The sequence below is a fragment of the Tachysurus vachellii genome, chromosome 5, assembly GCF_030014155.1.
Source record: "Tachysurus vachellii isolate PV-2020 chromosome 5, HZAU_Pvac_v1, whole genome shotgun sequence".
NCBI classification, from domain to species: Eukaryota; Metazoa; Chordata; class Actinopteri; order Siluriformes; family Bagridae; genus Tachysurus; species Tachysurus vachellii.
In genome coordinates this window covers 21,289,254-21,315,532 of record NC_083464.1, presented here as the reverse complement: position 1 = coordinate 21,315,532, position 26,279 = coordinate 21,289,254, and the positions used below count along the sequence as shown (strand labels likewise).

Genomic DNA, 26,279 nt, shown 5'->3' with positions numbered 1-26,279 from the left:
TTCACATTTTTAGGGTTTTTGTCTAACTGCATGATCAAATTACGGTTACATGTCAGTTCATAGACAGATATACTGGCATTCTCCTGTAGAATTTCCTGGACAATTACAAAAAATCTACAGTAGGTCCATCATCAATGGCAAGCCATCAGTGACCAGAGGGAGCAAAGCAGCCAAATCATGATACTGCCACCTTCATGCTTCACAGCTGGGATGAGGTTCTTATGTTAGAATCCAGAGTTTGGTTTTTGCAATACATAATTTTTATTTAAACCAAAAAGCTTCATTTTGGTTGGCTAGTGACATATCCATATTTGCATCTTGAGTAAACTTGCCTTTTTCTTGCCAGCAGACTTGCCTTTTTCATTATTTTGCCTGATGGTGGACTCAAAAACAGTGACATTACTTAATGCAAGAGAGGCTCTAGGTCTTGTAGATGTTTATCCTGGGGTTCTTTATGACTTCCCATAATACTATTTTGCTGCATCCTTGAAGTAAGTCTTGCTGTAAAAATCTACTGTTTTTCTGAATTAACGAGTTAATTATCTCAGAATTATGAGAATTTTTCATGAATAAAAAGTTTTTTGCTCTGTTTTTCTGAATTAACGAGTTAATTATCTCAGAATTATGAGATAATTTTTCATGAATAAAAAGTTTTTTGCTGTTTTTCTGAATTAACGACTTAATTATCTCAAAATTATGAGAAATTTTTTTCAAAAACATTTTTTCACTCTGTTTTTATGAATTAATGAGTTAATTATCTCAGAATTATGAGATCATTTTTCATTAAAAAAATTAATTGTTCTGTTTTTCAAGTAATGTAACTTGAACCACAACTTGTAACTTGTAACTTGTTTTATAAAGTTGAACCGATATGTTATGCTTCACGGTAGCCGTATCACCATTCGTGAAAACCCGTCAATTGCACCATTGATGCAGATCCCATATGGTTTGAGTTTATCATATGAATCAACATGCCATAAAAAATTCGGGCCTGGATTATGATACAAACGTCGCCGAAGACGATTCCGGCGCCTCAGTTGCACTCCATGGGGATCCAGTATTTTCAACAATTGCCTGATTATCTCTTGTGTCACCACATAGCCAGTCTGAATGCATTTCAGATGCATCATATATCCGTGAAGCATACCATATCGGTTCAACTGATCCTGAAGAAACACAACAACGTCAAGCAGATCAGAATGTTCTTTTCATCTGAACAGGCGCAAAGTCTTGAGGTGTCTGCGCAAAGTTGACGCACTAATAACAATACCATTTATATTACTTAAAGACAGCAGCATCTCCCAATGTCTCAAACCTAAAGTAAAATAAAACCGGATTAAACTTGAAAGGCGGGACATGTTTACTTCCATGTAATCCACCTAAAATAGAGCTCCTGGCAGGATTTTGAGGGATCTCATTAATTCAGAAAAACAGAACAATTAATTTTTTTTTTTATGAAAAATGGTCTCATAATTCTGAGATAATTAACTCATTAATTCATAAAAACAGAGTGAAAAAAATGTTTTTCAAAAAAATTTTTATCTCATAATTTTGAGATAATTAAGTCGTTAATTCAGAAAAACAGAGTAGATTTTTTTTCCTCAAGTGAATGCAATACGCTTCCGTATAAAAACACTTTTTAACTACATTACTTTTTATTCCAGTTGAACATGGCAGGTGCTCACACTACACACTAGATGGCACTAAAAATCTAATATTGTAATTCACTTTGTCAAGTATTATATCTTATGTGGAAGTAACTTGTAAATATATAGTTTGGTCAGCAGGTTATGTTGATGTAAAAAAGCTTACACAGTTATATAGTTGGTACATTAGTACATACTGTAATTGTATTGTCTTAATCTACGTAAATGTTCTTGCATTTACATTACATGTTAACATTTTCCAAACATGATGGTTGCAGGAAACTGTCACACCCACTAGGAAATACATAAAGTAACTGACAGTGAATCATTAAAAAATATATAATAATTAAAAAAAAACACCATAAGGATGTATAAAGCTTGCTTTGTTTATTTAAAAATGATACTAGGCGTATACATAATGAGGTTATGCGGAAAGCACTTTAAGCATTAATAATAAATAAATGTGCATTGTGTTTTAATTGTGCACTGTCTGCATTGTGCGCATTGTTTAGTGGAAAACGTGGGTCTAGGCAAACATTAGTAATGAAAATCATATATCTAGAGGGATAGAAGAGATATCTAACTAGCTAACTATCTATTTAGATCATTTTTACAATTTATGAGTGTAACGTTGACTCAGGTTTAGATCTAATTTACCTGCGGTAGTAAACGTGAACATAATTTTCTGCCTAAAAACAAAAATAAAACTGATTGTTAAACTGAAAACGCCTCCTCTTGCATTTGACTCGAACAGTGAAAGTTCATGAATCATTAAAAACTGGGCTAAAGGTCTAAAGTCTTCAAAACAGTTACTAAGTAAAGTCCAAACACGGAACAGTTTGTAGGTCCACGTTGTTCTCCGTTCCTTTTACTTTACCACACATGAGCCTACTTTTAATGCGTTTTAGCAAAGCAGTTGTTGGAGCTTCAGCAGTTATAATGAATCCCAGGCTGTGGATTAAACCATGTTTATTTGTTTTGGTGGTGAAACGCAGACGCTCCAGGCTTTACAACTCAACTCTTCTGGTTCTTGGTTTGCAACTTGTTTAAGTGATTCGAACTGTTTTCACACGTTTATTTTATTTTATTTTTTATCCGAGAGCCACAGTGTATAAGACTACATTCAGAGACTGGTTCTTATCTCTGGCACGTTTCAGTTTCATATCCTTTCATAAGTACATGAAGTCATCTCCCATTCCGAGTTCTCATCTAATGTTAAGAATTGTTTAGACTGACCACACGTCATACAAGTAAAAGAAAAACAGTGCTATAACTCGTTCATGATTCCGAATCGATTCACTCGACTTTCAAGAACCGACTCCTCTGTGAATCATCCGTCACTACTACAATGTTTTCATTTTAAGGTGCAACATTCATTTCTATGCGTTTCCGGAGAGGGACCTGTGCGCGCCTGTCGTGCTTCCACAGTTGTGTCAGGCCGATAGGACACATCCCATAAAGCTGCTCCACCCAACACGGATATGGTGTGTGTGTCGGTGTGGAGGGGAAACGCTCCAGCAAGTATGCACCAGAGGCGCACTGAAACTTTCCGAAAGCGCTCGTGAGTTTGATGCGAGGACAAAGTCCTGCGTGCGTAAAAACTCACAACGCCGTTTTATCATCAGAAATGCCCCAAAGATGGCGGTAGCGTCGGCGGTTTCCGGCATGCGTGTGCAGAAAAGTGGGTTTTTGGAAGTGCTGGTGCGGGAGCGATGGCATCGAGTGCTGGCTGAACTGAGTGACGAGGCGCTCGCTCTTAGCTGCGAGGACGCGCCCGGAAGCGGCGACGTGAACGGCGTGACTAACGGATCTGGTGCGAGTTCTGACAGCCCCGAGACCGGTGCGCGGACTCCTGGGGCAGATCCGTGCGCGTTGGATCGCGTGCCCGAAGCCATTGCCAACAGGAAGCGGTGCGTAAGGGTCGTGAAGCAGGACGTGGGCGGCCTGGGCATCAGCATCAAAGGAGGGAAGGAGAACAAGATGCCGATACTCATCAGCAAGATCTTTAAGGGTCTAGCCGCAGATCAGACGCACGCGCTTTACGTAGGAGACGCGATCTTGTCAGTAAACGGCGTGAACCTGCGCGACGCCACGCACGATGAGGCTGTGCAGGGCTTAAAAAGAGCTGGCCGGGTGGTCACACTGGAAGGTAGGAGGGACACTCGCCAAGTTTTGGGAGAAGAAACTTCACAAAGATCACTGATTATCTTTATCTTAATTATATAATGGTGTGATGTGACACGTAATGTGTTCAGAACAATGCTGAAAAATGGATGGGAACCGTTAGGGATTATTGTGTTATTTCCCCCTAAAACTTTTTTTTGCTGAATGTTGTATCCAGTCACTCACATCAGCATTCCTAAGCAATGCTGTTTGTATTGGCAAATGAATCGTTTTAGAACTTATTGATTTATATACCAACCTGCTGCAATATCAGTGCTGCAATATCACAGTAAATGAATAATTAATGAGCTTTTGTGCAGCTCTATCCCAAGTGGCCATGTTAGTTTTTGTTTGCATGAACTTTATAGTTGATGATCTCATATGTGTCCTATCACAGAGGTCCCCAGTTGTGTCTGCAGGAATCCTCAGTTAGTCCAGTTTGACAGCTGAGCCAGGAACAGCTACATCCTCTAGACTCGGATAATGTGTTGGAAAGTAATACAGCACGCAGCCTGTGTGAGAGCGCCATGGGAATTTGTATTGAAGCTCTAATAATGCACCCTATCCATCATTCAGGAACAATTCATTTTGTGACATTGTAGGTGAACTAACTCCTCGCTTTCATGTGTTGAATTATGGTTCAGGTATAAAGAGCACTGGGTCAATGAACGCTGGGGCACTCAGAACAAGATTTTGCAATTGACTTGAGTTTATTTTGAGCTGATTTTACCGAAGAACCAGGAATCATTTTAGCCACAACAACTTGTGCTGGAGAAAAATATCTTACACGAAAATGTTCATTACGTAGTTTATGTTGTTGCACTGTTTCATGTGGCTTTCATCTCTGTTCTCTATTCACAGTAACATGAGATGATGTGTATCTCTTGCTACTTACAGTATATTAGAGAGGACAGCATTTGGAGTAATGTCCATCATTGTCTGCAAATCAGTGAAGTCATACCTGCTTATTAGATTTTTTTTGAACACAGTGTTAAAGATTTCCAACTTTAAAAATAGCGTCCTCTTTTTTTTTTACTACCACATTTCAACATTCATAGTGACAGCCATGCAGAAACTGTGTGTTAATCATTTCCACACTGTCAGTCATTCTGCCATATTGTTATGTGTTGACCGCTGTTGGCCTTGAGCTCTGTAACAGCGTGTAGAAAAAAGCGTCGTTCTGCACCTGGTCTTTCCCTTGTGGTTCAGTGAACACAGATGTGTCCTGCTCATTGTTTAGTCACAATCTGATGACCAGATGCGCTGGCTGTGTGTTTCTGTCTGGTCCTGACTGATTCATCAGGGACAGAGAGCACTGTTGAGAAAGAATACTTCAGGGAGAGTTCACACATGATCTGAGGACTAATCTTTCATTTTCTGGTCCCCCACAAATTTGCCTAGTTGCCATGGTGATCAGAACAGATTTACTTTCATGTTTGAAGGATTGGATCTATGCGTTCAAAAACACTGCACGTATAGATAAGCAAGAATGGGTTTGACCGTGTAAGGCCCAGATAAAAACTTCAAATTTCACCTATAGCTAGAAGTGTTTGTTTATTGACTTAAAGGAAAATTTCCGATTTCCATCTTTGTCTAAATAAAGCTGAATTCCTATTCTGTTTGTTCCACCTTGAAACACAAGCTGGACACAGAGGAGAGATAAAGAGTTTAGAAATAAAAAGACGTACATCATTTACACAATCAAATCTATTCAAACCACTTTTATAATTACCACACAATTTGCTTTGCACTTTCATAAAGCCACATGGACTCCTCTCTCTTTCTCTTTCTCTCTCTCTTTCTCTATCTAACACAAGCTATTTCTGTGAAGTAATGAAACTGGTTATGAAGGCAACCTGTACAAGAACTCTTGGTCAAAGCACTCCATGGTGCACATAAATTAAAGTACTTGATTATCATTAAGTCTATTTGTAAAAGCAATTTCTTCTTCTTAAATGATGATAAACAGAATGTTTGCTGATGGATTAACTAAATGTCACGCTTTCTAGGAAGTCTGAATGATGTGCATGTTGGCATAATGTTGGTTATTTGATCTGATGGTATGATGATGTATTTTTCAGTTGATGTCAGTCGTGTTTACAGAAGGAGGAACGTTATGGCAAAAAAGTGTACATAGTGGAATGAAAAAAGTTTTCTTGTAGTGGAAAGTTTTAGAGTTTGATTCTAGGACAATTTGTTTTGTTAAAAGTGGACTAAATCTCTGTGTTTGGTGATCAAGAATATATATATATTTTTTACAGTGTAAGAGTTAAAAATGGACACTAACTGAATGTCATATAGTATTAAATCACGTATTTAAAGTGTTCATGTTAGAAATAGGACTTTGAATATTTCTTTTTTGGTGAAGAAATGTTCATTACACAGAATGGTTTATTGTCGTATATAAGCCCAAAGGTCGTACAATTACAACCAAACTGACGGATGCAGTAGAAACTTCTGAAGCATCAGTTGTTGACATATTTTCCCCCATAATGTGGTCTGTGGAAGTGTAATTGTACCCAAAGGATCTGGTTGTTTAAATGAGAGAGTTGTTTCTGTTAGCAGTGTTTGCACAATGATTGTCATGTGTTTACCACACCCAAAAGTTTATCTTTCTCTCTCTCTGTTATTTTTTTATATAAATACACAGTCCCATAATTGCCGATTTGTCTCTGTAGTGGAGGAAGTAGCTTTAGTTTTCAATTAGCGCTAGTACAAGCAGTCTTTTGTTTCTCTGAGATACTCTGCATCCAAACAGACTGTATGTCAAATTAGTGTTTTCCACTTGGAGCTTGATGAGTACGCTTTATTCCTGTGCAGACAAAGCCTGTCATTCTCCCCAAATCAGATCAACTGTAAAGACTGGGACCAGTTAAGAACAGAACACAAAGCACTGCTTATAAGTACACCTGATGGCCATTGGATTCAATGTGTGCTCAGCCACAATGCTCTCTATTGTCTAATAAATAATTACACTGAGGTTAATAGGACCACAGACCAACAGTTATTTCAGGAAAATCAAAGAATTTGGCAATGTTGATAGTTTTTAGGGACAAATCCACTGGTAAACACTGTTTTCTGATGAGGAGTAAAAACATTCCACAGATTTGGGGACAATGGAATAGGGTTACTTGCTAAAACTCTTGGCACATGTTCACTAATAATAGTGATAAAAGTGTGACGCACTGGCAACAAGTACAGTCTGATAAAGCTTCAGGATATGTTGGCTTGGATTTTATCCACTCTGTATGTGATTTCCAGTGAAATATTTTGCGTGTGTGTATGTGTGTGTGTCTCGGAGAAAAGTGAAGTAGAGGAGAAAGTGAAAATCAGGACTGCAGAAAGAAAGCTTGAGAATGAGGAGAACACTCTGTATTGTGAGTTTTAATGCACCAAAATGCTTCACACAATCCTACTCAGTCTCAGAAATATTCAAGTAAAATATATGAAGGTCCAGCGCCATGAAAAGTTCTGGATAAGTGTCTAACGTGACTGCATGGTGAAAGCAACTAACTTTTAATGCTTAACCATTATTTAGTACTTCAGTGCTATAAATACACCAGTTTGATGTGGTTATGTTTTGTTTCATAGCAGCATGTTATGTTACCACTGTAGACTAGCACCATTAACTCTGAACAGATGACACATCTGTTTTGAACTTGAGGCAGAGACACATTCTTTTCTGTCCAGTCGTCTTTAACTTTCTCTTCTCGCAGAATCTTTTTTTTTTCTCAGTACTTCAAAAATCAAGGTGATTGAAAATAAATGCTGAAAAATTTATATTCTTGACGAGCTGTTTTCAGGTAAATGATTCAAATAATGCTTCTGATTGACTGCTACAGCAACCACAATTGTTTGGGTTAAAAATTTGAGTCACTGAACTATAGAGCACATATTTGTAAACGTCGATTGGCTCGGTCTCAGTAAATTTCAAGTTTGATCTGCTGCAATGCTTTGCTGTATCTGCATCTCAGCTGAGTTTTTGTCCTCATGGGAAATTAATGTGCACTTTCCAGTCCCCTTAACACACAGTGATTAAAAACAATATGCATAGAAAGCTGTGCTGTGACTTCTGTTAAAAGCACCACACAATAACTGTTTCTTTTAAAAGCCAAAGAATAATTTAATTCACTGAAAGCATGTTGATGTTGAAAAATGGAATCGTGTTTTAATGGATTCATTTATTGGTTTACGTCTGAATGTAATACTGCTCAGGCATTTATTTTATTTCCTTATCGAGTTATTTTATTGTCACAGTCTGACAAGCGATACAGCTGTGACAAAACTGTGAATGAATGAGGCTTTTCAATTCATACAGTACCTCTGCAGCGTTCACACTGAAGTTGATTGATGCAGGCAGAGAAATTCTTTATTCTACAAACCCTCAGCCTCTGCAGCCGAAGCTACTTACAGGCTTTCTTGCAGTTTTTGGTTTGTAGCAATTTTATTTAAAAGGTCCTTTGTGTACAAGGACACTGTATGTTGCTAAAAAAAAAAAAAAGGCCAGGTCTTCCTCTTGGTTATCCACTATATTTACACTAGATATACTATGTAATGCAATGGCTGTATGTATACATGTGGATTTTAAACCCAAAGTGGGTATGAACAAAACCAGATGACCTATGACTCTGACACGTCCGCAACGTCTTATCACTCAACAGGACATTTGTCAGAAAATTTGTCTTTGGCTCATTTCCACAAAGGCAAACTTTATGAATACACTTTCCGTTACAACTGATACCATTATAGCCAACAGTCAACATGGGTGTTAATTTCATACTAAGAAACCTTCAGATCTTAATGAAATGTTGTCTATATATCTATTAGATTTACTATCTTACTTCCATGATGCAGCATTGAGGAAGTCTTAAGGTTTCACCCGTACATGACTCCACATTTCAGGGAAGCGAACTATTACAACAGTGCAAAGCTACTATGAGATAAAACCAGTTTTGTTCATTGTGTGCTGATGCTCTCAAGTGTACAGGGTCCCTCCCACCCTGTACGTAAGAGCTTATCTTTTAATACGTACAGGTCAACAGGTTCTTCAGCCTTAAACATTTATTCAGTCTTTTAAAAAAAAAAAAAAAAGCCTTAACAGACAATAAAACAGCACAGTCCAGGCATGTGTGTGGAACACATCAGAGTGTATTGACGTTCTTGCATCCAGCCGTGCTCCTGTGGCCTGGGGTTTCTGACAGTTCTGCTTTAAAAGCTAAAAGCATACAATTTTAAGCTCCACGTCCATTTGAAACACAGTTCCACGTATCAGTATGTTTCATTCTGAGAACTGAGTCTGCAGCTTGAGCATTTATTGCTAACTAGAGGAAAACTAACAAGAGCTGGGATAAATAATTGATTATTTGATGCATTGTAATTGTAGAATAATTTTGCAGAAATTACGTTTAGCATGATTTTTTTTAAAACAGTCAACAGTGTTTACTTTTCGAACTGAAAAGTTCAGCTTCATTAAAAAAAGAATTTCATTGACATTTGACATTATTTAAAAGGCTGTAGCAGACTACACCACCACAGAGAAAACAAATATTACCACTAGCAGTTATAATAAAATTTACTGTGAATAAAACATTGAAATGACACATTGAATGAAACATTAATGTTCAGTTGCTGAAACTGGAATAATTCACAGTTAGTTCCTCATTTATTAGCGACAAGTAGAATGGCGAAGTGCACTAAAGGCCAAATAGATGACAAAAATTGTGACTGTCATAACCTCTCTTAAAAAAACCAACTCATTTACCATTCATTTGTCATGTATTAGAATTTATATTGCTTTTGAATATGTAAATTCAAACAATGGAAATGAAACTTTTCTGAGTTTTCTGAGCCTAAATGGAAAATATGTCAAATGTATTTTCCCTAATGATTGAAACTGCAGCAAGTTTTAAATGCAATAAGTGCTTTTCCTGGAATTAAATTTTATAATGTGGTTTATAAAAATAAATCGAGAATGACTCAGATAAATACATGCCTCATAGATATAATGTGAAATAGAATTGAGTCATTGGATTCCCACACATGCAGCTAATATTCATAACTTGCATTCCCCGTGTCTGATACTATACTGTTTGATTGCAAGGTGTTTATTCAGTGATATTTACACAGATCAGCTCTGAATAAAGAATGTGTTGAGCTTTAGCAGTCACACACTTTGGCCGTGTGAGAAACACTCACACCATGTCATTTCAAAGTTCCACTTCCTCGCATGTACTGAAAGCCCTGTTTAATCACTCTTGGGGGCACATTAACAGTTCTCCCCAGCTGTTACCAGCTGTCAGTTCTTGTTAATTTCCCTGAATGAGCTTGCTGTATGTAAACTCGTGACACTAAGTCCCTTTTGTAGCAGTGCGGAGCGATTAGTGTTTGCTTAACAATATTGTCAACAACCTTTATGTTTACTCTAAAGTCAAATGACTGGTTACAAAGCACTCATGCTCAGGAGTGTAAGAAGTTTTAAATGGCTGAATTATTTCCTAAAGTCTGTCAATAAAAGAAACGGAGAAAAAAAAATGTATATACTGTATTGTGAAAAAAGTGTTGGCCCCCTTCCTGATTTCTTTCTTTATTTTTTTTTTTGCATGTTTGTCACACTTTAATATTTCAGATCATCAAACAAATTGAAATATTAGTCAAAGATAACACAAGTAAACACAACATGCAGTTTTTAAATGAAGGTTTTTATTATTAAGGGAAAACAAATTCCAAATTGACATGGCCCTGTGTGAAAAAGGCCATTTTTAAAGCTTTGGGACTCCAGCGAACCACAATGAGAGATATTATCCACAAAAATCTAAAACATGGAACAGTGTTGAACTTCCCAGGAGCGGCCGGCCGACCGAAATTACCCAAAAGAGCGCAGCGACGACTCATCCATAATGTAAGCAAACTTGGGTTCTGCAGCAGGACAATGATCCAAAACACCCCAGCAAGTCCACCTCAGATTTTCTGAAGAAAAACAAAATGACTTTGGAGTGGCCTAGTCCTGACCTGAATCCTATTGAGATGCTGTGGCATGATCTTAAAAATCAGTTCATGCTCGAAATCCCTCCAATGTGGCTGAATTACAATTCTGCAAAGATAAGTGGATCAAAATTTCTCTGCAGCTCTGTTACAGACTCATTGCATGTTATCACAAATGCTTGATTGCAGTTCTTGCTGCTAAGGGTGGCCCAACCAGTTATTAGGTTTAGGGGGAAAGCACTTTCACACAGGGGCATGTAGGTTTGGATTTTGTTTTCCCTTAATAATAATAAATCTTCCATTTAAAACTGCATGTTGTGTTTACTTGTGTTACTGTATCTTTGACTAATATTTAAATTTGTTTGATGATCTAAAATATTATCCTGCCTTAATTCCCCATGACGCCTGAGATAGGCACAGGCTCCCCGTGACCCGAGGTAGTTCGGATAAGCGGTAGAAGATGAATGAATGAATGAATGTTTGATGATCTAAAATATTATCCTGCCTTAATTCCCCATGACGCCTGAGATAGGCACAGGCTCCACCGTGACCCGAGGTAGTTCGGATAAGCGGTAGAAAATGAGTGATCTGAAATATTAAAGTGTGACAAACATGCAAAAAAAAAAATTAAAAAAATCAGGAAGGGGGCCAGCACTTTTTTCACACCACTGTGTGTGAAAATATATATTGATCATATCCAAACCTATCCAGCTGTTAGAATGGACACTGGGGTTTCAGTCTTTCTTGTTTGGTTAATACAGTCTTGAACAATCGACAGTGTTGGTGATTTCAAGTTTTTTTTAACGGACAAAGTTATATACAATATGCAAATTGAAGTGAATTGAAAACACAGTCTCGCTTCTTTAGTTGTATGAATGCATATAAATGAGGGAAGAAGCTCCTCCTGAGCCTTGAAGATTTATCCATCAGACTACACAATCACTCATCTGATTGCAACAGGCTGAACAGACAGTTACTGGAACAGGTGGAGTCTTTGGTGATTTTAGCAGCCCCTGTCTGGTGCATCATCTGGTGTGGATGTAGTGCAGTGCGTGAAGAGTAGACCCGGAGATGCGCTTGGCTAGGCACAGCGCTCACAGCAGGGCTTTGTGGTCCAGGTTTGTGTAGGTTTCTCTACCACACTGAGTCAGTAAATGTTCTATAGTTCCAGTACAGAACGTTGTGAGACTCACTGGGGGAAAAAGCATGTCCACTACACGTTACTGACCAGCAAGCCACTGCTGGTTCAGATGGAGGCTTTTAGCTTGTAGTACAGATTCTCAAAATCAACTTATTTTCAGAAATGTCCTCTAACCAATCCAGAATGTCATGATCTACAAACAGGAGCACTCACATTAAACACACTGTGTATTTCACAGCATTCTCCCATAGAGCTGAGCCCTCCGTGACTGCGCTTATAGTATATTGCTTTTTAATAGTTTTAATTCCTGTACAATACATTTTATTATTCAGTTATTTTTTTTATTCTTTACAGGAAAAAGATACACATGGAGATTTATTTACCGGTTCTGAAACTTGACGTATCACACAAAGGCATGTTTTACATGTTATGTGTGATAAGCTTAAGCTTTGATTTAAAAAAGTAAATAAGATGTGAACTAACTACAGCTGTTTTCTTTCCTCTGGCACAGTAAAGTACATGAGGGAAGCTACACCATACGTGAAAAAGGGTTCTCCAGTGTCTGAGATCGGATGGGAGACGCCTCCACCTGAATCTCCTCGGCTCGGCAGTCCTCCGTGTGAAGTTCCCTCTAGCCCGCCTTCACTGTCGCTGCATGGAGACTGCAGATACATCCCACTCAAAATGTGCTACGTCACGCGGGCAATGACCACCCCTGACCCCGAAAACAGGTACAGTGCCATTCAGAAACTCCCCTGAGTGCATTTACAAATGGGCATCAGACTAACAATGTTTCAACACAATGTTGAAACCTAATTTTAATACATTGCAAATGTGGAAAGTTCTGCAAGATTTATAAGATTCAAAGCTTGATTAGCTTTTTTTAAAGAGGAAATGGTTTTGAGATTGATCACCTTCAAGTGAATTGAATTGATTGATACTTCTACTTTTGGAGTCTTCCAAGTGGATCAGCACTGAAAAGATAACCTTCCTCTGAGTTTCATTGTGCCGCTGTGTCAATATTAACACTGTGGTAATTACTGGGAAGGTGAAATATAAGGTTACTGATTGCAAACCAACATACAACTCTTATCTTATCTCTTTTCCCCATAAATGTAAATTGAAGGAAGTAGTCATGTGCTCGTATTTTAGTGTCAACGATCATAATGCTGAAAGTAATGAAGAGCACAACCTCAAAGTTAAACCATGTTAAACCAAGCCAATTTTTAAACCACAGTCACACCAAAACATGTTTTGATTACAGTGAAGTGTTACTTAGGAAAATGTGCATTGTGGTCTGTCAGATGAACCCAAAGCTGAACAGGAAGTCTGGGAGGAAGTGATGTTCCACAGCTGAGGTGGTTAAAAAGAACTTTCTGCTACAGCACTATTTTTCACCTACACTATTGTGGGCTTTTATCTGGAAACTTTCTCACCACAAGATTCCATTCTCATAGTCAGCTACTTGTGTAATCATTCATCTCATTTCTAATCTCTTATTACGAATGACAAAACATTCAGTGCTGTAGCATAGAGAAAATATGAAAAATGATACTTATGATACATATGGTCATATTGGACTGGAACGCATCCGGCTTATATATACACATATATATATATATATATATATATATATATATATATATATATATATATATATATATATATATATATATATATATAACATTATTCAGATGAATGTTTTGCTGTACCACAGAGCCCTGGCTTCAACCTTGACCTTATCTTAATTTCTCTTTAGGCATATTCTCATTGTGTTGATTAGGGTTTCATGTGGGTTATGCAGTTTCCTCCCAAAACATGTCAGTGCTCAAAATTGTTCCCAGGTGTGATGACTTCTGATAGACTGAGAGCTCAATGAGTTTTCCCATGATTAACACCATGTAGCGTTCTGTCTCACATGTGTGATATGAGTGTATTCCCTTATGGTAAGAGAGAGACAGGCTTTTGCCTCACCACACAATGACATCAGTCTTCTTCCCTTTGCATCTGTTGGCAGGGGTATCCGCACTCAACCTGTTTTATTTCAATTTATATATTTACGTAGCCTCATCTCAGGCCTGACGGTACATCTATCAAAATTCCTACATTCCTAGAAGCATTGTCGCTTCCTGCTACAGGTTACATGAGGAATGCTATAAACCTTTTTGGCACCAGACCCATCTGGAATAAATACAGCTTGAACATGACCTACTTGCTGTCACCGTACACTTCATCTGATTTTCTCTCCTTGACAAGTGCGTTGTAGCTGATGTGGAAATTTTTCACAGCTGTTTCGTGTAGGATAAATGAGTTTTGACAGTAGATGGGACAGGAGGAGTTCTTGCTGACAGATTTATCCTCTTCATGGCCCTTGTTTGGTTTGGACACCTCATGTTTAGAACTAAAACTAAAAATAGCTTCTCTTATATTTAAACCCATTGAATATGACATCAGAATTTGAGATAATGATTGATAATTTGACTCCCTCTCCATAAATAAGTTACGCCATCTATCAAGGGGTTTCCAGTGCTTCTTTTTACATGGTGGCTGGATTTTACAAACCTCGCTTCTCCTTAATGATCTGTTATTAGCATTATTACAAAAGGTTGGAACTGAGGTGGCTTATACTCCTTAAACAAGTTTTACCATGCTGAAAATGAAACCTCTTCTATAACCACAAAAGGCATAGAAATGTATCATTCATCACTGCACATTCTATATTTGGCTCACAAATACCAAACAGCTCTGAGATTTTCCACATCACAGCTGGATTGGAGAAAACTCCTTGGGCCTGGACCAAAAACTGCTCTCCCGCAGACGGACGCAAATACACCATTCAGCTCCTTTTGGCTTCTGTTCCCATCCAGCCTCCCAACTCTCTATCTTAATAAAGCAGAACTATTTTAACTAGCATGGAACAGCTGGAAATGATAATGTAGCTTGCTGGGCAGGTTGAAACTCCTATGAGATATGTTGTATGAGTAGGTTGTGGATCACTGTTCTCTCAAACAAACAGATATGTTTGTCAGATTTCTTGAGTATCAAGGGGTTAATACCTTGGTGATCTTTCAAGCAAAATCAGTGTACAGGACTGAAACTTTGTAGTCTTCAAGAAATATGTTCTTTTTGCACGATTTATTTTTCTTATAAGAAACCGACAAACCCCAATACACCCTAAATGTGATACTAGTCCATTTCACGGCATCACATACACACACATTCACACCATGTTTTGGACATGTGGCGATCTTGCTATGTTCATCCTGCTTCAACACATGTGGTGAAACAATGGCATATGTGCAAATGAAGAGTCTTTCTTATGTAATATTTTTGTCCATGCAGACCAACACAAGACAAAGACAAAAAGAGCATTTTTCCACAGTGCTCTCTGCACAAGCACTTACACCACAAAGCCGAACATGAAATGCTGACATGTTGAAATGTTCCGGTCTTATGAAAGTCTATGTACAACTCTTTTCCTGTAGACCATATAGCCAAAAGTAGGTGGATGCCTAGCCATCATGTCCATATGTCGCTTTACCCTTCACTGGAATTAAGTGGTCCAAACCTGTTTCAGCATGACGGTGCCCCTGTGCACAATGTGAGGTCCATGAAGACATGGTTTGGAGTAGAAGAACTTGAGTGACCTGCACAGAGCTCTGACCTCAACCTTACTGAACACATTTGGAATAAGCTGGAACGCTGACTGCAAACCAGGTTTTCTCACCGAACATCACTGCCTGACCGCACTAATGCTCTTGTGGCTGAATGTGAAAAGTACATAACTTTGATATTTACCAAACTCTAAGATGTAGTGGAAAAATAATCAAAGATTCTTGGAATAGCAAAGAGAACAAAACTGGATTGCAATTTTTTTTAGAAAGTATTTGTCCACAGGAAGTGGAGTCAGTAACAATACTTGTCATGTGGTGCATAATGCAGGTAGCTTCAACACCTGATTTGTGGGCCTCCCCCAGGTTCGAAATGGCCTTAGATCCAGATTGTTGTGACCTTACAGTGCATCCATTCAATTATTTTCTGTTTTCATTATAAAATGGCCTTGTAAAAAAGCTGATGCAACATAATTTCTTTCTTCAAACAAGAAAATAAGGCTTCTTCGTTCTGAATTAGAACACTAGAAGTGGTCTTGAAGACACCCTGTATTTTTTTAATCGTGTTCATGAAATTAAAGGCCATACTGCACATGTAATGAACATGTAGAAAGCTGATAGTTGTAGTGCTGAGTTTGTTTCATGTCGTTGGTTCTGCAGGCTCTTGGAGCTACACTCTCCCGACACAAAGCACACAGTGGTGCTGCGGTGTTCAGACACCGGCTCAGCGCAAGCCTGGTTTGATTCAATGCAAACTGCTACCAACTCCATCATAAACAAGGTGATGTCTGAGCTCAGTGAAGGAGCCAGGAACGGATTCGAGGCGAGTCACGAGATACGCCACCTCGGCTGGCTGGCAGAAAAGGTTAGTTTCTGTAGTATATGCAAATGAAGGGTAACTATGTGAAGGAGAATAGCTTTCTGTTCATAGCAAAGGGTTTTAGATTATATTCTTTATGTTGTATTCCATTATTTTGATATTCTGGTAGGGGTGTGCAAAGCAGCCATGGGGGAGAGCCCTGGACAGCCAACAGTTTAATATACTGATGTGATTTAGAGCTGTTTTGATATTATACAATGTGACCCATTGGAATGCACACAGTTTGAGATCTGTGAGGATACGTGTCCTTCACTGTGATTGAGAAGCATAGAAAGGAGAGAAATTGGTACACACAGGAAGGAAATGACCGTAACTTCATTATAGTACAATAGTAATAGATCTAGATAGGCAAGTGTCTCTTAGCTCTATGAGTGTTTGTAATACATAAAAAATTGCACCAGTATTGCATTCTGATTTGCTTGTTAGAAGTCAAGTCTCCTAGCTCTTCTTTAACTCTTATCCCACTGGCTTTAAAGGATTATGTGCAGAGGTTGACTCATCTGTGTGAATCAGAATTGAAGTGTTCTAGAGAGAACAGTAACACTGTATGGGCAAAGTTCAAAATGCTCATTGAAACTTGCTGACTTTATTCTACAAATAAATCTAATTAAAAATGCAAACCTCACATGATAATGTCATGTAGATGCTGCAGTGCTGGGCTTCTGCATGGATGAGGCCATCGGTAAGGTACACTGTGTGTTGCTAAAATTATGAGCTGTTTGAGCTGCTCTGTTATCCAGAGGGGGTGATGGGGTGGGGTGGGAGAGGGGTCAGGGTTTCTGGTTTAACTCTTCATTATCGCATTGTAGACAGAGAACTTTCCATTAGTCGTACTGGTCTCAGCCCGCAGTCTTAGTAGCTGATGGCAGATATTCCTGATCATGGCTACATTTGCCTCCATTTTTGATCGCTCTTTTGAAGTCTCCATCTTTAATGTGGCCTGGCAGGGGTAGCTAATTTTGTGCTAAGGCCTTCAATATGTTGCAGGCTGATTAACCACCTCTTCTCTCACTGCTTTTTAATGAGCACCCTCCTACTGTCTCTTATTACTAAGCTGTCAGGCTCTTGATGAATAATTATAATTATAAGGAGAGAAAAGCATCTAGTTCAACAAGAGACTGTATACTAGTTCCCTTTGCAACTTGTGTGTGTGTCTGGCTGGCCCTGCCAGAGTCTCTTTTTTTAGCTTGCCCTGTGAAGTGCGCACTGGTGATTTGTGGTACTTTGAGTAGGCCAGACTATGTCAGACGATTTTTCAAAGCGTTAAATTTTGCTATATTATTATTTTATTCTATTTGCCCAAGGCCAAGTTTTATAGCATGCTCCAAGCATTTATAGCAACGTTGGTTAATTTTCTTCCCAGGGCAGAAAATCATTGTTTTTTATAGGATGAGTCATTCACTGTACTGCCTTCTATATTTACTGTTCGTACCATATGCTGTATCTTAAGTGTGCTATTAGACAAACACTTAGAGAAATAATTTACTCATCATAGCTGGCATGAAGAAGGAAGATCTCAGTTTAAGGCCTTATTTTGTTGGTAAATTAATACTGTAGCCAGATGTGCCTTGCCTTGAGCTGTTCCCTCAGAGAATCACTTCTTTGATGGGACTTGTAAAGGAATCTCTCACATGAACGAATCAATCACATTGCATTCATATTTCACATAAATTACCCATCCAGCATGCACTGCTGCCTGTGTCACTCCTGCCGTTTGGGATCCAGTGCATCGCTGAATTGGATAAGCTGTTACATACAGATCATTAAGAATGCATGATTAGTGGAAATGATCAGGATACTATAAATCCAGCGACATTTGGTGGGCATCTATTGAATATACTGTTTGAACATCTTAAAAATATGAGTAATTTCCATCTAAGTGGCTGTATTTGTGTTTCAGACAGAGAACGACAGGCCACGTTGGAAGCCAGTGGTGGTCGTGGTGACCGACAAAGACCTGATGCTGTATGACAGTATGACACGTATGAAGGAGAACTGGCTGAACCCAGCACACACATATCCTCTACTTTCTACACGGTAATACACACACATACACACACGCCTTCTGCAAGACCTAGCATATGGACACATGCACTATCATAATTCATATTTCCACAGAAACAGACATAGACCCATCAACTTGTCCAAAAACAACAGACTCCACTGGAGAGTTCGGCAAGCACACATTCAGCTTGCCCCATAACATCTCTCATACTCTTTCACACTTTATCTAGCAATACAATCTCAAACATTAAATTCAGCCTTGATGCCAGCTGAGCTGAATGCCAGTCTACAGCCCCACTGTTACCACCTGTAGCTGCCAAAATGCTCCTTCATCTCTGTGAGCTAGTTTTCTGGAAAGAGAAAACGTAACTCAAAGCTACAGTTCTCAGTGGAAATCTGTATAGTCCAGGCTTAAACTGTATCCAGCTAATCATCTTGTATAGGATAGTGAATGCCTTTTCAAGAACTTTTTTTTGTACTAGAGTGTAATACATTTCTAGAGCAGTTGTAGAAGTGAACAGAAAAGTAAACAATTTTTTGTTTAAAAAATTTAACATTCAAATTTCGACCATGGAAGTTATATTGAAATATACACCTTGTTGAGCTGTAAATGTAAATTACACCACTGTAGAGTTTTGCTAGCTTAAGTGCCCCATATCTCAGTATAGGTTTTTCCCAGATAGAGCCTTGTTATATTGAAGACAATTTTGTTAAGTCCATTTGGCATTAAATAACCTGAATCTACTGCTTGCTATTGTGCTACAGGAAGTCTTCCTGCACTTGCACTTATCAGGAGTAGTTTTGGCCTAATTAACATTGAGAAATTGGAGCAAGAATCTGGACATGGGGCTGTAGTCACTAAATTATCTTTCAGAGGGACATGGAGCTCATCAGTGATCCCAGACTTTACATTACTCACTCTTGTAACTAAATGCCTTTCCTGTTGGCTTCACTTGAGTGACTGTAAAGTAGTTACTGAATAATACACTTCAAGGAAGAGTTTAGGTACTTTAAAATGCTTTCCTGGTATGAACGGTATGAACCATACATCATGTTATCTGCTTACAACATTCTTAAAGAGAGTGCGATAAAGTGACCTGTAGCAATGCATAGGGAAGTGTAAGTACAACATCATCTGACCAGCCACTAACGAGGAACATATTTTAAAACTTGATTTATGACTCTGGTTTTCAGCATTTAGTTGGTTTGTTCTTTAAATCAGTGTAGGTTGTCTGATAAAGAGTAGTATTGTGTTTCCGTTTGGAGAGCTGGTGTAGAATAAAATGCCAGTTACCATTTTTACTTGATTACTGTTTCTGTATTTGCTATTCTCCATTACACCTCCTGTACTGGGTGTGTGTCCAGTTTTAGGCTGAGCTGCTTAACCTGTTTCCACCTTTTTGTCTCTTTAGGTTGGTACACTCTGGTCCAGATAGAGGGTCGCCCCAGCCAGGTGGGGAACTATCCTTTGCTACACGCACAGGCACAAGACTGGGCATAGAAACTCACGTTTTCCGAGCTGAGACCTGTAAAGACCTGTCAATGTGGACGAGACACATTGTCGCTGGCTGCCACACAGCTGCTGAGATGATTAAAGAAGTGACTACCAGTAAGTACGGCCTGACAGGAGGATGCTTCGTTCCCTATGGCTTGGGGGAAAATGCTAAAATTGCCCTTTTAATACCTGCATTACTCAGATTATTTTCCCCTGAGAAACATGTTCCTGTTTATTCAGCCTAATTCAAATCCACATAATGTGTGAGATTCACTGGAGGATTCCTCTTGTTAAGTAAGTAGGAACTGGGGTTGGGTAATTTATTGCAAAGATTATCAGGTCACATAATTTTTATCACATCAGCAGGTCAAGATTATGTCCAGTTCTTTGTTGGCCATTTTTGCTCATCAGCTTTGTTGCACATTATTTGCATCTTTTAGGGAAATAATTGCAATGACAAAACTCCAGAATGCTATTTAAGGACCTCACTTTTCCTTATGTTTGCATAAACTACTTGGATTGCTGTGGAGTTTAAAGAAAATCAGATTTGACTGGTTAAATGGTGGTGTCTTTCTTGTGAGACTACAGATAGACCGGAATTACCAAAAGCAAGACGGGTCATTTAGTAGCTGGATATCCTGCGTCATTCATATCAAAAACATGAATGTATTTTTAGAGTGGCTGAGTTCCTGTGTGGTCTCTGTGTGGTTGGCAAGGGGTACAGGCCAAAGCATTCTGGGAAATAAAGTGCTGGAGCGTTCCCTAAGCTCCGAGTGATTAGAAGCATGTGAGACCCAGGAGATCAACATAACATGATCTCATGATCTTAACATAATAATTTTTCTTGTTTTTTGTCCCAATTCTTTGTTGTTCTTTGAAGATAATTACAGCTGTAGTATTACTGCAGGTTGGAGTATTAATTCTGCAACAATATTCAGCAACATTCTTTGTATTATACTTATTTAGTAGAGTTTCAGTCTGTGCCTTTTATCAGGATTTATCAGTCTATCAGCTAGTGACCAGGTTAGGAGATAAACTTGTACAGGCATAACTTTAGTATAAAGCATTCTGGTGTAGTGACTGCTGCCCTGTAGAAAATGCAAAGAAATAATAACTAAAAGTATGATATTTAACAAACAGATTCCTTACAATTTAATACAATCCTAAAGGTGCTGTATGGGACTCAGAGCTGGTGAATGAGAAGTACATGCTCATGGAACTAGTTTGAGATCAGTAAACTGTGGCCATGATTGGATGCACATTGTCAGCAACAATATGTGGATAGTCTATGGCATTCAAATGATGACTGATTGGTATTAAGGGGAACAAAGTGTGACAAGCAAGCACTCCCCATACCATTACACCACCTCCACCAGCCAGGACTGTTGGCACAATGGAGGTTAAATCCATGGATTCATCCTGTTCATGTCAAAATCTGAAATTGAGATTTATTAGTGCAGGTAGCATTTTTCCCCCAGCGTTCAGCTGTCCAGTTTCAGTTCTGTGTTCACTATAGCCACAGATTCCTGTTCTTGGCTGAAGGGAACAGAATCTAATATGTCATCTGCTATTGTAGCCCTTTATTGTGTGCTATGAGATGCTTTTATGCTTACCATGTTTTTAAAGAATATCTGGGGACATTTTGTCTGGCCTCTGATGCTCATATTCTGTTTCTACTGATTAATTCTTTATCCATATTCCAAGCTGATATTCCCAACTCAGTAACCAGTTTTAAACACAGAGTTAGCTATTATTTTTTTTTAAAGCCCATATATTTCATTAAAAAATGTTTTTCCCTAAAGAGGAACAAATTCATTCATTCATTAATTTTCTACCGCTTATCCGAACTACTCTCAGGTCACGGGGTGCCTGTGTCTATCTCAGGCGTCATTGGGCATCAAGGCAGGATACACCCTGGACGGAGTGCCAACCCATCGCAGGGCGCGCACACACACACTCCTTCACTCACACACTACGGACAATTTTCCAGAGATGCCAATCAACCTACCATGCATGTCTTTGGACCGGGGGAGGAAACCGGAAGTGTGGGGCGAACGTGCTAACCACTAAGCCACCGTGCCCCCCAAGGAACAAATTGCAAAATGCTAAATAGTTGACTAGATTTATTGTGTAACTTTGATGCACTATACCCTATATAATAGTGTGTTTGTTGTGGTGAGGAAGTATTGAGAAAAATATTAATGTAACACTAATCCTCCATACATACTCCTTTCCCATTATAGGTGTCATGGACTAAAAAACATTCTGTTAATATGAACTTGACAGCAAATAGTCGTCCAGACTTGAGAACACTGCAGTAATGCCAGGAATTTATGGCCCCAGACATTAGCTAAGCCTGGTGTTGTAAAGAACCACTCCGGCTAGATGATGGAGATTCCTTAGCTCTGACCGTGGCTCAATGGAGTGTCTTTGTGTGTGGATGAAAGCAACTGTGTGTGAATCCACTGTGTGGGAAAGCCTCTGTCAGCCTTTTGGGTCAGGAGTGAGGTTAAAGTATTGTTAAGCAGAAAGAGATGAATGAGAGTAAGAAGGGAAGAACATGAACCTCCGTGTCTTTTCAAAAGTTTCTTTTTTTCCCCTCTTCAGCACGATCCAACAGAGAGGCACTTTTGATTTATTACAGATAAATTGCAGTGCCAAGTGTTTGCAGTAAATAACTCAGCTGGAGGAAATCAGCAGTATATTTAATACATTTTATTGAATGCTAAGAGACTTTTGGTTTATGAAAACAAAACAACTGTTCTTTTATAAACAGTAGGTTACCCTGCAAAAATATCATGGCACATTTAAAGGAGCATTTTCTCTGCTTTAGTCTGTTTTAATGCCCAAAACAAAAGCTAAATAGTTTGGAAATACTGCATAAGGTTTGCTATTAGTTGATCACTGAGAGTGCTTTAGAGTAATATGCAATACACTGCTCTCCCAAAGGCATTAGGAGTCTCAGGCGTCCATCCTCCTAATGGAGGAATGTTAAGCTTTATAAGGTAGTATCATAACAGGTATGCATAGCTGAAGATTGTTGAAGTTACACTAAAAAGTGGGATTATTAGGTATTGTCTTAGGCCTCTATGTATAGAAATATACAGTATTTTCAATAGTACGATGTAGGCAGCTTGCTGATAAAGATGGGCTAGCTAGATGGGATGGCTAACAAAATTGGAAGATTCAAGTTGATCTAAATCCCTCAACTGCAAAACAACTCTCACAAGGAAGTCGGTTGGAAATCTGTCCAACAGGCATTGTGACCTTGACTTCACAGGATTAACATTTTATAGAAAGTTAAACTCAGGCTTCTGATTAACTGCTGTGTAGTGACTCATTAAGTTTGAGACATTGAATTAATTTCTTCGCTTCTATTCATCAAAAGTGAATTGCGTAATTTTTACAGGAATAGTGTGTTTAATACATTACTGTTGATCCTGAGGATTAGTCACAGCTCAGCCAGTGGAAGATATTTCTGCCCCTAAAATCTGAAATAGTATTAGAGAGCTTATTAGGAACACAAGCCCAGGAATTATTTTTCAAATCCAGACTTAACTAGGGCTATTACCTTATTCTAATTTTACTCTGAAAACAGACTCAATTCTTTGTGGCATGAATTCCACCAGCCATTAGAAGATGGTAAATATTGATCAGCAACAATACTCAAATTGTCTGTGGTATTCAAGTGATGACTAGTGTTAACATACCAAATTGTACCTAGAGAACATTCTCCACACCATTTACACCATCTTCACCAGACTGAACTGTTGACACATGGCAGGATGGATCTATACATTTGGTCCCACGTTCTAATGCTACCATCTGTGCGTCTCAGAAATCAAGATTCCACAGACCAGGCTACATTTTACTGGTCTTTATCAAGTTTTGGCCGTCTCCTTTATTTTGGGTCTTATCAGTGCAAGAACATCTGATTCCGTTTGCATCTTAATGTTTCTTGAGCGTTTAGTATCAGCCTTTGTTGTTGTTGTTTTTTTTTACAGTGCTTATTTAGTCACCGTTTACTTTCATTTTGTTTCATTCAGTCTACATGTGGTTTGACCCTTCTTTCTTGAATACTCATTTTGTTTGGGGAAACCAACTCATCTGCAGATTCCTCTTTATTTGAAGTTGAAATCTGTGAAAGTGCTGGCTAGCTTATATGTCCGTGTTTCCTGCTTGCCATGGTACCCTTTTGTGGTAAATAAACATGTTCATGGCCTCCCCACAGATGATCACAAGCATTTACATGTAGTGTATGGAATTGTGGTCCTAATGAGACACACTGTTGTTGCATTATTGCACAGTCTATACATAACCTTGCTTTAACAAACTTAAAATTGCTTTTATCAGCTTCAGCAAATTTGCATTTTAAAACATACATGAAGGAGATTCTCAAATGCATTTTGGTTTACTCTAGAATTTGAATGTAATCATTTAAAAAGGGATAATTAATCATTAATCTGTTAACAATATTCATGTATTTGCAATGGGGTGTAGATATCACATTTCTTTATGAAGGTTTTTTAATGATTGATTGTTATAAATGCAATTTCACATATGATTCATCCTAAGGTTGTAACTTTTGAACATTTCTAAAGAAACTGCCCACATTTTTAAGACAAATGTAAAACCCACACTATTTGTCTAGAGAGAGCATGACTCAGAGCCTCTTGGGTGAGCTTTACATAATAATAAGGCACTTGGGACACACACCACTGTGTGGTATTTCTGTTCTTATCTTTGATGAAGCCTTTCTCCTTGTTTCAGGCTGCATGTATAAGGGGCAGGATTGCAGGCTGGTCATTCACTATGAGCTGGGCTTCTCTGTTCTGCCTGAAGGAGAGCCTCCTCATGGTCATCCTCTATTTAGCTACCCCTTTGAGAAACTCAGAATGTCATCAGATGATGGGGTGCGGATGCTCTATTTGGATTTTGGAGGCAAAGAGGGTGAAATTGTGAGCTGAATACTTGTTTAGAAATTTTATCTACCTTCTTTTAAGGAAATATTTACTGTCCTGTTTGTGTTCCTTATCATATGGTTGTCTCATCAGTAAACTGTGTTTTGTTCTATCTGCAGCAACTGGACCTGCACTCGTGTCCCAAGCCCATTGTCTTCATTCTTCACTCCTTCCTTTCAGCGAAGATTGCCAGACTGGGCTTACTGGCCTAAACTGAACTTCTGAACTGTTTAATGAATCTCACAAACCAGGACTGAATAGGTCCCAAAGGAAGGGGGCAGGGTTTCTACTTGTATGACCAGGACACACAGAACTAAAATGTTTAAAGGTCTAGTAAGAAAAATAGCAATGGTAAATATACACTTTTGTATAAGTCTGATTTGTCTATTTTAGAATGAAACACAATCAATTCCACACACCATGATTATGCTAAGACAAAATGATCAAACTCAGTTTGAACACTAACTTGTTGATCAGCTGTACACAAAGTACTACATATTGCTTTAGAGTTCATCAGATTGAGCAGTATTAAGCACTTATGACTGATAATTATACTCATCTGTACAGGAGCATTGTAAGTAGATCAGTCTTATGATTCTGGCAGCTAATTATGATCTAAGACTTAATGGTTTTAAAACCTGTAAATCCACATATATAAAGTTTCACAGTGTAAAATTGTATCCTGTTTGTCTGTGTGCTTTTATTTGGAAGGTTTGGTCCTCTGGGGATTACAGTGAAAATATATTCCAAGCATTAATCATCAGCAAAATGTAACTGACATCAAGTTCACGAGAGTGGTCACAAGCAACTGGGATTGTTGCTGTAGTTACTGTAGTATGAAAAATTTTCACTTGTTAACCATTCTGCATGTACAGACGGCTCAACATGACTAATGCATTGAAAAGCTAAAATGTCAATCTTGTCAAGTTTATGAATTTTCCTGTCAATTTCAGGCAGGCTAAACATTGTTAAATCTCTTTTCCCAGAAGCAATTTTATAGTCAAACTATGCTCACATAAAGGCCAGCGATGGATATCAGCATGCAAATTAAAAAACCTAAGCAGGTTCTGAGCTAAACAATTAGTGATTCCCCAGTGGGATGACTTTGGTCTCACTTAAACTGTCACTACCAGAAGACAAAACAGGCTTTTACATGTGATGGTAGAAGAGGCAGGCACAAGTGGCTCTTTTGCATTGCTTAAGGAAGTATCGGTTTACTTAATTTCCCATTGTATTTGTGTAAAAATGAACAGTGCCTGCCTACATTCACAAAATATCAGATTTTTAGAAATGCACAGGTCCAAAAAGAAATATTTCAGAATCAATAATAGTTGCATTTCTGTAAAACTTGGCAAACATTCTGCAATCTGATGTAAACACCCTAAACAAGTTGCAGA

The 26,279-nt window shown here is 38.5% G+C and overlaps 1 protein-coding gene across 1 annotated transcript; it reads left to right on the top strand.

The window, feature by feature from the left end:
- The first annotated feature begins 3,015 nt into the window (after positions 1-3,015).
- Positions 3,016-25,562, top strand: sntb1 (syntrophin, basic 1). Its single transcript, XM_060870423.1, has 7 exons — positions 3,016-3,795; positions 12,443-12,662; positions 16,203-16,407; positions 18,323-18,459; positions 19,839-20,035; positions 24,692-24,879; positions 25,002-25,562. Exons 1-7 carry the CDS (start codon positions 3,285-3,287, stop codon positions 25,092-25,094), a joined length of 1,551 nt encoding a protein of 516 aa, XP_060726406.1. The 5' UTR covers positions 3,016-3,284; the 3' UTR covers positions 25,095-25,562.
- The last annotated feature ends 717 nt before the right edge of the window (positions 25,563-26,279 follow it).